The sequence below is a fragment of the Oncorhynchus keta genome, chromosome 29, assembly GCF_023373465.1.
Source record: "Oncorhynchus keta strain PuntledgeMale-10-30-2019 chromosome 29, Oket_V2, whole genome shotgun sequence".
NCBI lineage: Eukaryota > Metazoa > Chordata > Actinopteri > Salmoniformes > Salmonidae > Oncorhynchus > Oncorhynchus keta.
This window is the reverse complement of record NC_068449.1, coordinates 49,968,428-49,981,025: the sequence shown is the minus strand read 5'-3', so window position 1 is coordinate 49,981,025 and position 12,598 is coordinate 49,968,428. Positions and strand designations below refer to the sequence as shown.

Below are 12,598 nucleotides of genomic sequence, written 5' to 3'. Positions count from 1 at the left end.
GAGTATGGAGCGCTGACCCAGGTACCATTAAATCCCCGACACGCTCCGTCGGACGAATATCGTACCTAAAGCACCAAGCTAGCAACTCCCTCATTACACTCTCCTCCACTTTCCCCATGAACTCCTTCACAGTCTCTGCTTCGCTCACCTCCAACACCGGCTCTGGTTCTGGTCTCCTCCTTGGCTCCTCACGATAAACAGGGAGTGTTGGCTCAGGTCTGACTCCTGACTCTGCCACACTCTCCCTGAGCCCCCCAATACATTTTTGGGGCTGACTCTCGGGCTTCCTTCTGCGCCGCCGTGCTTGTCTCTCCAACTCCATTCTCCTATAACCCTCTTCGCACTGCTCCAGCGAATCCCAGGCGGGCTCCGGCACTCTCCCTGGGTCGACCGCCCACCTGTCTATTTCCTCCCAAGTAGTGTAGTCCCGATATTGTTGCTCCTGCTGCCACTGTTGCTTCTCCTAATACCACCGCCTCTCAGCTCTCGCCGCCTCCAGTTCTTCTTTGGGGCGGCGATATTCTCCAGGCTGATCCCAGGGTCCTTCTACGAACAATTCATCCTCCCATGTCCGTTCCTCCTTTCGCTGCCTGCTGACACGCCGCTTGGTCCGGGTGTGGTGGGTGATTCTGTAACGGCTCTCTTCTATCTCCTCCTCTGACGAAGAGGTAGAACAAGGATCGGACCAAAATGCAGCGTGATGATGATTCATGATATTTTTAATGAAGGAAAAACTATACATACAGAAACTACAAAAATAACGAAATGAAATAACGAAAACCGAAACAGCCCTATCTGGTGCAAACACAAAGAGAGGAACAATCACCCACGAAACACTCACAGAATATGGCTGCCTAAATATGGTTCCCAATCAGAGACAACGATAATCACCTGACTCTGATTGAGAACCGCCTCAGGCAGCCATAGACTACGTAGACACCCCACAAAACCCCTAAGACAAAAACACACCACAATAACCCATGTCACACCCTGGCCTGACCAAATAAAGAAAGAAAACACAAAATACTAAGACCAAGGCGTGACAATAATGACAAAGCAAAAATAGTTTATTCAATTTTTTTCCAAATTTATTACAAATGAAAAACATAAATACCTTACTTACATAAGTATTCAGCCCTTTGCTATGAGACTTGAAATTGATCTCAGGTGCATCCTGATTCCATTATCATCCGTGAGATGTTTCTACAACGTGATTGGAGTCCACCTGTGGTAAATTCAATTGATTGGACATGATTTGGAAAGGCACACACCTGTCTATATAAAGGTCCCACAATTGACAGTACATGTCAGCGCAAAAACCATGCCATGAGGTCGAAGGAATTGTCCCAAGAGCTCCAAAACAAGACTTTGCCGAGGCACAGATCTGGGGAAGGGTACCAAAAATTGTCTGCAGCATTGAAGGTCCCCAAGAACACAGTGTCATGACGTTGGCCTGTGAGTGAGGTTTATGACCCCCCACAATAAATACCTTTCTCCCTTTCCTCTCTCTTGACTCTACAGAAGGACTCTTGAAAAGCCTTTGTTAAACATAGAGAGTCTGGGAACATCAAAAGGTGTGGGGAAAGAAACCACATTTCGGTAATCCAACCAGCTGAAAATATGCATTCGTACTTACAGAATATGATGACAGATCAGATGTCACCTGAGACAATATTACTAATGATAGGATGACATAAACTGTATCTTGGAAAGTCTACACATTATAGTTATCAGATTCACATGGAATTGTTGTGACATTTAAATGTTTAAATATGAAACTATTTGTGAAAAGATTAAATGTAATTTTAGCTTCCAAATGAGAGAATTGGGTTTTCATATGTGAACTATGCAGTGGCCCTGCCCATGTGAACAGACATTGGTTATAAACTATGAAACACATCCTTCTCTCCCCTCCTATATAAAGCCCTTGACAAAAATGTAACTTTCTGTTCCGAGGACATTAGGTTGACAGTCCTATGTTAAAAGGGTTCAGATAATAAGCTGTTCCAAGGACGTGTGGACTTGAGGTCCCCATGTTGAAAGGACAAAGACCACCTACAGAACTGAGCCAACCTCAGCAAGAATCTAACGAAATTAGCATTTAATTTCAATGTGAAGGTGACAAGCTACAGCCCGGAAGGATGAATTTCGAATATACCAACCAGAATATAGCATGAGCTTAAAAGTATGCCAACTTGGTATGAACTTTGAACTCTTATTCACTCCAGAAGTGATACCTCCTAGCCGTTTAGTTAGCAGCAGTCACTAAACGTGGGCTAGGAGAGGAAGGACAGAGCAGCCATTCTACTGCGCTCCAGTTCACCACTAGACATTCTTCAGAGGACCAGAGATCCATAAAGGACAAACCGGCCTTCCATCGACAACCAATCTACCGAAGCGCAGCTCAGAGTAAATATTTATTGCATTCTCCTTTTTCAAATGGGCGGTTATTTAGAATGCATAAGATTCTGTATTTACGATAGCATAACTTCTCCCAGCCCCCTCTCTTTGTGTAACCAGCCGTCGTATCTGTTCCGTCCACCAGGGATGTTTTCTTTATGACATAATTTGTCATCAATGTATGATCCATTCTGTGTGATTATTTAGGTATTTAGTGAATAAATAATTAAAGCAAATGTTGTATTGCTGATTCAACTTGCTAGCTAGGGTTCATGAAGATTTACAACTTTCAGATGAGACTAAACAAGGTGACGATTAAATATTGACTGCTATTGATGTAAAAGATTACTAGGTCTTTAAGAGTTTATTCGGAAAATAACAGCTCTATAAACATTATTTTGTGGTGCCCCGACTTTCTAGTTAATTACATTCACCTGATTAGCTTAATCAGGTAATATTAATTACAAATAAATAATTTTATAGAATAGCATGTCATATCACTTAATCCGGCTTAGCCAAAGACACGACAACATTGACCTCCATCATTCTTAAATGGAAGAAGTTTGGAACCACCAAGACTCTTCCTCGAGCTGGCCGCCCGGCCAAACTGAGCAATTGGGGGAGAAGGGCCTTGGTCAGGGAGGTGACCAAAAACCCAACGGTCACTCTGACAGAGCTCTAGAGTTCCTCTGTGGAGCTGGGAGAACCTTCCAGAAGGACAACCATCTCTGCAGCACTCCACCAATCAGGCCTTTATGGTAGAGTGGCCAGACGGAAGCAACTCCTCAGTAAAAGGCACATGACAGGTCACTTGGAGTTTGCGAAAAGGCACCTAAAAGACTTTCAGACCATGAGAAACAAGATTCTCTGGTCTGATAAAACCAAGACTGAACTCTTTGGCCTGAATGCTAAGCATTGCGTCTGGAGAAAACCTGACACCATCCCTAAAGTAGAGCACGGTGGTGTCAGCATCATGCTGTGGGGATGTTTTTCAGCTGCAGGGACAGGAAGACTAGTCAGAATTGAGGCAAAGATGAACGGAGCAAAGTACAGAAAGATCCTTGCTGAACACCTGCTCCAGAGCACTCACGACTTCAGACTGGGACGAAGGTTCAACCTTCCAACAGGACAACGACCCTAAGCACACAGCCAAGACAACGCAGGTGTGGCCTCGGGACAAGTCTCTGAATGTCCTTGAGTGGCCCAGCCAGATGCCGGACAGAACCCGATCTACCATCTCTGGGGAGACCTGAAAATAGCTTTAGAGGATCTGCAGAGAAGAATGGGAGAAACTCCCCAAATACAGGAGTGCCAAGCTTGTAACGTCATACCCAGAAGACTCAAATCAAACCACATTTTATTGATCACATACACATGGTTAGCAGATGTTAATGCGAGTGTAGTGAAAAGCTTGTTTTTCTAGTTCCGACAGTGCAGTAATATCGAACAAGTAATCTAACAATTACACAACAACTACCTTATACACACAAATGTAAAGGGATGGAATAAGAATATGTACATATAAATATATGGATGAGCAATGGCAGAGCAGCATAGGCAAGATGCAATAGACGCTATAAAATACAGTATATGAGATGAGTAATGTAAGATATGTAAACATTATTAAAGTGGTATTATTTAAAGTGACTAGTGATCCTTTTATTAAAGTGGCAAAGGATTTCAAGTCTGTATGCAGGCAGCAGCCTCTCTGTGTTAGTGATGGCTGTTTAACAGTCTAGTGGCCTTGAGATAGAAGCTGTTTTTCAGTATCTCGGTCCCAGCTTTGATGCACCTGTACTGACCTCGCCTTCTGGATAATAGCGGGGTGAGCAGGCAGTGGCTCGGGTGGTTGTTATCCTTGATGATCTTTTTGGGCTTCCTGTGACATCGGGTGCTGTAGGTGTCCTGGAGGGCAGGTAGTTTGCCCCCGGTGATGTGTTATGCAGACTGCACCACCCTCTGGAGAGCCTTACGGTTGATGGCGGTGCAGTTGCCGTACTAGGCGGTGATACAGCCTGACAGTATGCTCTCAATTGTGCATCTGTAAAGGTTTGTGAAGATTTTAGGTGATAAGTCAAATTTCTTCAGCCTTCTGAGGTTGAAGAAGCACTGTTGGCGCCTTCTTCACCACACTGTCTGTGTGGGTGGACCATTTAAGTTTGTCTGTGATGTGTACGTTGAGGAACTTGAAAGCTTTCCACCTTCTCCACTACTGTCTCGTCGATGTGGATAGTGGGGTGCTCCCTCTGCTGTCTCCTGAAGTCCACGATCATCTCCTTTGTTTTGTTGACGTTGAGTGAGAGGTTGTTTTCCTGACACCACACTCTGAGTCCTCCATATACAGTAGGCTGTCTCGAAGGTTGTTGGCAACAAGCCCACTACTGTTGTGTCGTCTACACATTTGATGATCGAGTTGGAGGTGTGCATGGCCACGCAATCATGGGTGAACAGAGAGTACAAGACGGGGCTGAGCACTCACCCTTGTGGGGCCCCAGTGTTGAGGATCAGCATAGAGGAGATATTTCCTACCTTCACCACCTGGGGGCGGCCTGTCAGACAGTCCAGGGCCCAATTGCACAGGGGTTGAGACCCAGGGCCTCAAGCTTAATGATGAGCTTGGAGGGTACTATGGTGTTGAATGCTGAGCTGTAGTCAATGAACAACATTCTTACATAGGTATTCATCTTGTCCAGATCGGATAGGGCAGTGTGCAGTGTGCAGTGTGATGTGTGCAGTGTGATGGCGATTGCATCGTCTGTGGACCTGTTGGGGCGTTATGCAAACTGAAGTGGGTCTAGGGTGACAGGTAAGGTTTAGGCGATATGATCCTTGACTAGTCTCTCAAAGCACGTCATGATGACAGAAGTGAGTGGTACGGGGCGATAGTCATTTAGTTCAGTTATCTTTGCCTTCTTTGGTACAGGAACAATGGTGGCCATCTTGAAGCATGTGAGGACAGCAGACTGGGATAGGGAGCGATTGAATAGCTAGCTGGTCTGCGCATGCTCTGAGGAAGTGGCTAGGGATGCCGTCTGGGCCAGCAGCCTTGCAAGGGTTAACACGTTTAAATGTTTTACTCACATCGGCCATGGAGAACGAGAGGGGGGGCTCGCAGTCCTTGGTAGCCGGCCGCGTCGGTGGCGCTGTATTATCCTCAAAGCAGGCAAAGAAGGTGTTTAGCTTGTCTGGAAGCAAGACGTCGATGTCCGTGACTTGGCTGGTTTTCTTTTTGTAGTTGGTAATTGCCTGTAGACCCTGCCACATACGTCTCGTGTCTGAGCCGTTGAATTGCGACTCCACTTTGTTCCTATACCGACATTTTGCTTGTTTGATTGCCTTGCAGAGGGTATAAATAACTACATTGTTTATATAATCGGCCATATTACCCAACATCTTTCCATGCATGAATGCGGAGGTTCGTGCTTTCAGTTTTGCGCGAATGCCGCCATCTATCCACGATTTCTGGTTAGGGTAGGTTTTAATAGTCACAGTGGGTACAACATCTCCAATGTACTTCCTTATAAACTCCCTCACCGAGTCAGTGTATAAATGGATATTATTCTCTGAGGCTTCCCGGAACATTTCCCAGTCCGCGTGATCAAAACAATTTTGAAGCGTGGTCAGACCAACATTGAATGGTTCTAGTCATGGGAACATCCTGAGTTTCTGTCTACAGGACGGTAGGAGCAAGATGGAGTCGTGGACGGATTTGCCGAAGGGAGAGTGGAGGAGAGCCTTATATGGATCGAGGACGTTAGAGTAGCAGTGGCCAAGTGTATTGCCAGCGCAAGTGCTACAGTCAATGTGTTGGTAGAATTTAGGTAGCCTTATACTCAAATTAGCTTTTTATAAAATTCCCAGCTACTATAAATTCAGCCTCGGGATATATGGTTTCCAGTTTACATAGAGTCCAGTGAAGTAACTCTCTCTCTCTACCTCTCTCTCTCTACCTCTCTCTACCGCTCTACCCCTCTCTACCCCTCTCTACCTCTCTCTCTACCTCTCTCTCTCTCTACCTCTCTCTCTCTACCTCTCTCTCTGTACCTCTCTCTGTACCTCTCTCTCTGTACCTCTACCTATCTCTCTACCTCTCTCTCTAACCTCTACCTCTCTCTCTACCCCTCTCTCTCTACCTCTCTAACCCCCTCTCTACCTCTCTACCCTCTCTCTCTACCTCTCTACTCCTCTCTCTCTACCTCCCCTCTCTCTCTACCTCTACCTCTCTCTCTAACCTCTCTCTACCTCTTTCTCTACCTCTCTCTCTAACCCCCTCTCTACCCCTCTACCTCTCTCTACCTCTCTACCCCCTCTCTACATCTCTCTCTACCTCTCTACCCCCTCTCTACATCTCTCTCTACCTCTCTACCTCCCCTCTCTCTACCTCTCTACCTCCCCTCTCTCTCTGTACATCTACCTCTCTCTCTAACCTCTACCTCTCTCTCTAACCTCTACCTCTCTCTCTGTACCTCTACCTCTCTCTCTGTACCTCTACCTCTCTCTCTAACCTCTACCTCACTCTCTACCTCTCTCTCTACCTCTCTATCCCCATCTCTCTACCTCTCTACCCCCCTCTCTCTACCTCTCTACCCCCGCTCTACCTCTCTCTCTACCTCTCTACCCCCCCCTCTCTCTCTCTACCTCTCTCTACCCGTCTCTCTCTCTACCTCTCTACCCCTCTCGCTCTCTCAGTAACTCACTGTGCGCCGCCTGTCAAGTGAGTGAATGTTGGTGATCCTTGACTTGCCCTCCACCTATAGGTACACACAACTCTCCCACTTTTTATTCCTCCAGATCATGTCTTGAAAACAAACAGAGAAATTCTGGAGTGCTACCATCTCCTCCAGCACAGAGTGCTCTCCTTCTTTCCTGCTTGACTTCTCTATCCCCCTCTCTCTCTCTCTCTCTCTCTCTCTCTCCTCCTTCTTTCCTGCCTGACTTCTCCCCCCTCTCTCTCGTCTCCTTCTTTCCTGCCTGACTTATCTACCCCCCTCTCTCTCGTCTCCTTCTTTCCTGCCTGACTTATCTACCCCCCCCCTCTCTCTCGTCTCCTTCTTTCCTGCTTGACTTCTCTCTTCCCCTCTCTCTCTCTCTCTCTCTCTAGTCTCCTTCTTTCCTGCCTGACTTCTCCCCCCCTCTCTCTCTCATCTCCTTTTTTCCTGCCTGACTTCTCCCCCCCACCTCTTGTCTCCGTCTTTCCTGCCTTACTTCTCTCCCCCTCTCTCTCTCTCTCTCTCGTCTCCTTATTTCCTGCCTGACTTATCTACCCCCCTCTATCTCGCTCTCTCTCTCTCATCTCCTTCTTTCCTGCCTGACTTCTCTCCCCCTCCCCCTCTCTCTCTCTCTCTCTCTCTCGTCTCCTTATTTCCTGCCTGACTTATCTACCCCCCCCCTCTCTCTCGTCTCCTTATTACCTGCCTGACTTATCTACCCCCCCTCTCTCGCTCTCTCTCTCTCTCGTCTCCTTATTTCCTGCCTGACTTCTCTCCCACTCCCCCCCTCTCTCTCTCCTCTCCTCCTTATGTGAGACAGGACAGAGAGCTGACAGCTTCTAAAAATAGCAGCCTGGGTAGATGCATGTTCTGGCCTTCTCCATTCATAGAATAAGCCTACACTTTGGCTTTTTCGTGCATATAACAAAACTAAATGATTAAGCATTTCTAAGAACTTAAAATGAGGTCCTGACATTTCTCAGGAGGGCTTTAGTTTAGCGACTGTTTGCTGGTATACCAGTTCACCAAGGCTGCACATTAAACCATTACCTTGGAGTGAATAGCAAGTGGAATACCAATTCTATAGCTACCATATAACCAAAATGTATTCATTTATGCTTTTACTCTTTTTATAAGTTGAATTGACCATAATAGCCAAAGCAAATGCGATACTGGTATTAAAACAGAATCTCTTTTCAAGTAGTCAGCAGCCAAAACACCTCTTATTGATAGGGGACTGTTTCAGCCTCACTCTAAACACTGTTGACATGACAACCATGGAAGCCTTGACATGCACTAAGGAGCTTGTTATATATAATTAACGTAGTGAAAGGAGGAAAAACAAGCTTTTTTAATTATCAGATGATATTCCTTCTCCTACAGCTGTCCCCCCTCTCTCTCTGTACCCCCCCTTCTCTCTTCCCCCCTCTCTCTGCACCCCCTCTCTCTCTCTGTACTCCCCCTTCTCTCTGTCCCCCCTTCTCTCTCTGTACTCCCCCTTCTCTCTGTCCCCCCCTCTCTCTCTTTCCCCCACTTCTCTCTGTCCCCCACTTCTCTCTGTCCCCCACTTCTCTCTCCCCCTCTCTCTCTCTGTCCCCCACTCTTGTCTGTTCCCCCTCTCTGTCTGTCCCCACTTCTCTCTGTTCCCCCCCTCTTTCTGTCCTCACTTCTCTCTCACCCCTCCTCTCTCCCTGCCTCCATCCACCCACCCATCCATCCAGGCCTCTTCCATTCTCTCTGCTGCTCTCTAAAAATACATCTTCGTTTCCTTTTCTCCCTCTCGTTAATTGAAGCACAACATACTCCTGATTAGCCAGGAGTGAGGAAGCGGGCGTGCTAAGGCTGACTTAGCGTTGGCAATGAGGACATGACAGGCCCATGAAAAATGCAGGTAGAAGAAACTACATTATTCAGCCTGCAATGCCTCCTACCTCACGGTGCACTTTACGTCACTGGCTGAATAAGGCCACACTGAGGCTGCATCTGAAATAGGGCCTGGTCAAAAGTAGTGCACTAAATAGGGAATATGCGTGCCATTTGGGACACACCCTCACTGTAGCTAGTGCTGTGGTATACTGGAGCCTCACACTTCATTGGGCTACTTCACTGGCTGGCTGACAACAATTCTATAGTTGCATTAGACAGGCAGCCCAGTTCTGATCTTTTTCCCACTAATTGTTATTTTGACCAATCAGATCAGTTCTAAAAAAGATCTGACGTGAGAACATCTGATTTGATTGGTCAAAAGACCAATTAGTGGAAAAATGATCCGAATTGGGCTGCCTGTCTAAACACAGCCAAAGAAGCTGAATAAGGCCCCACTTTGGCCTGGGATTAATCTAGCACTGCAGTTAGCTGTGAAAGCCTGCAGCGATTGTGTTGCTATGAGAAGGAAGAAAAAGGGCCAAACTTATAATATTGGATAGTGGTGCAGTTAGCTGGAGATGTGGAGTTAGAGACCTGCAGTTATTTTCCTGTTATGTGAAAGAAGACCAAGGTTGAATTCCCGAATTGGAACCGTGTTCTCTGACATTGCTGGTTGTAAGAAATGGTAATAGAGCTCTGCTGATGTCGAGAATGTTGTGAGCCATATAGCACATGCAGCCTGTGAATATTGAAACCATCTTGAATTGAGTTTAAAAAAAGGCCTTACTGTTTCGGCTCAAAGCCATTTAGGATGAGCAATATGAATTGTTCTAGTTTTCAAATGTAGATGTAAATGTACATTCATAAATGTAAATTCACAAATTGTTAATTCTTTCAATGATGTAGTCAAGCTATATACCACTAAGATTAACATCATCACCCCATTACCTTGTTTGTGCATTCTGTTTTCCAAAGCAGAAGCGTGAAGACGCTTGTCCCACCGTTATTCTTAGCGTTGGTGTTGATGATGCCATACAAAAACATAATTCGATTTCACAATAAAGGTCCCATCTTTCAACTCTAACTGTGTGGAACAGCCTGAGGATGGCTCTGTGCATATTCACTAAACTTAAACTCATAATAGTAGCTTCATTTGGGATGGAAGATTATTTTTTGTGTTTCTGCACAGTCCGACTGCAATGGACTCGACCTCAAACACTTCCATTGTATCTTACCTGTGTTATAGTGCTTGGTGCAGTATCTCAGATCCGTCTCATCCTTCATTATGAACTGTGGGAGGGTCAACCCATCAGCTACCTGGACTGGTCCATTCTCCTGCCACTCAAAGATCAGGTCGTTCATTGTGTAGCCAACTGGAAAAGAAGAGAGGCGGGACTTGCAATCAGACAATATAGCCGAGGCCTGGGTTACTGTACAGTAAAAGTACTGTGTGTCAACAGCTGACGTAAAAAAGTCTTTATAAATACATATTCAATTGATGACTTATACATTTCATATCTCCACCTAGACCAGATGTATGGGAAGATCAAAATATCATGGATACCTTATGTGTTATATGCTGTATCATACATGAAATATCAATGCTATAGATTACACTGAATCAAGGATAAGTTGTTCATTACAATAGATCAACCAGGAGTCAATGTTGTTAATGTCGTGCTGTCTTTAGTGCTAAAGGAATAAGCACGGCAGACTGCATGGGCCAACCCACTATTTAGTATACCAATCCACTATTTAGTATACCAATTCACTATTTAGTATACCAACCCACTATTTAGTATACCAATCCACTATTTAGTATACCAATCCACTATTTAGTATACCAATCCACTATTTAGTATATCAATCCACGATTTAGTATACCAATCCACTATTTAGTATACCAATCCACTATTTAGTATACCAATCCACTATTTAGTATACCAACCCACTATTTAGTATACCAATCCACTATTTAGTATACCAACCCACTATTTAGTATACCAATCCACTATTTAGTACACCAATCCACTATTTAGTATACCAATCCACTATTTAGTATACCAACCCACTATTTAGTATACCAACCCACTATTTAGTATAACAATCCACTATTTAGTATACCAACCCACTATTTAGTATACCAATCCACTATTTAGTATACCAACCCACTATTTAGTATACCAATCCACTATTTAGTATACCAATCCACTATTTAGTATACCAATCCACTCTTTAGTATACCAATCCACTATTTAGTATACCAATCCACTATTTAGTATACCAACCCACTATTTAGTATACCAACCCACTATTTAGTATTCCAATCCACTATTTAGTATACCAACCCACTATTTAGTATACCAACCCACTATTTAGTATGCCAATCCACTATATAGTATACCAATCCACTATTTAGTATACCAATCCACTATTTAGTATACCAACCCACTATTTAGTATACCAATCCACTATTTAGTATACCAATCCACTCTTTAGTATACCAATCCACTCTTTAGTATACCAATCCACTATTTAGTATACCAATCCACTATTTTGTATACCAACCCACTATTTAGTATACCAATCCACTATTTAGTATGCCAATCCACTATTTAGTATACCAACCCACTATTTAGTATGCCAATCCACTATTTAGTATACCAACCCACTATTTAGTATACCAATCCACTATTTAGTATACCAACCCACTATTTAGTATGCCAATCCACTATTTAGTATACCAACCCACTATTTAGTATACCAACCCACTATTTAGTATGCCAATCCACTATTTAGTATACCAATCCACTATTTAGTATACCAACCCACTATTTAGTATACCAACCCACTATTTAGTATACCAATCCACTATTTAGTATACCAATCCACTCTTTAGTATACCAATCCACTCTTTAGTATACCAATCCACTATTTAGTATACCAATCCACTATTTTGTATACCAACCCACTATTTAGTATACCAATCCACTATTTAGTATGCCAATCCACTATTTAGTATACCAACCCACTATTTAGTATGCCAATCCACTATTTAGTATACCAACCCACTATTTAGTATACCAACCCACTATTTAGTATACCAACCCACTATTTAGTATGCCAATCCACTATTTAGTATACCAACCCACTATTTAGTATACCAACCCACTATTTAGTATACCAACCCACTATTTAGTATGCCAATCCACTATTTAGTATACCAATCCACTATTTAGTATACCAACCCACTATTTAGTATACCAACCCACTATTTAGTATACCAATCCACTATTTAGTATGCCAATCCACTATTTAGTATACCAACCCACTATTTAGTATACCAACCCACTATTTAGTATACCAATCCACTATTTAGTATACCAACCCACTATTTAGTATACCAATCCACTATTTAGTATACCAATCCACTATTTAGTATACCAACCCACTATTTAGTATACCAATCCACTATTTAGTATACCAATCCACAACAACCTTGGATTATAATGGTTTATCCATTCAAAAATGGGTAATTCAGGCAAACATTTCCCAGGGTGGAATGTATGACTGAGGCCTTACAGATAATGGAGTGACTGATGTGAAAGGAGGAGGGATGTAAT

At 43.9% G+C, this 12,598-nt stretch overlaps 1 protein-coding gene across 1 annotated transcript in view; it reads right to left on the bottom strand.

The window, feature by feature from the left end:
- The window catches only part of LOC118361868 (glycine receptor subunit alpha-3-like), a 141,741-nt gene that overhangs the window by 38,297 nt on the left and 90,846 nt on the right, over positions 1-12,598 (bottom strand). Inside the window, exon 6 of the mRNA XM_052486704.1 lies at positions 10,211-10,348. Coding sequence (XP_052342664.1) covers positions 10,211-10,348 — 138 coding nt within the window. The remainder of the gene's footprint in view (positions 1-10,210; positions 10,349-12,598) is intronic.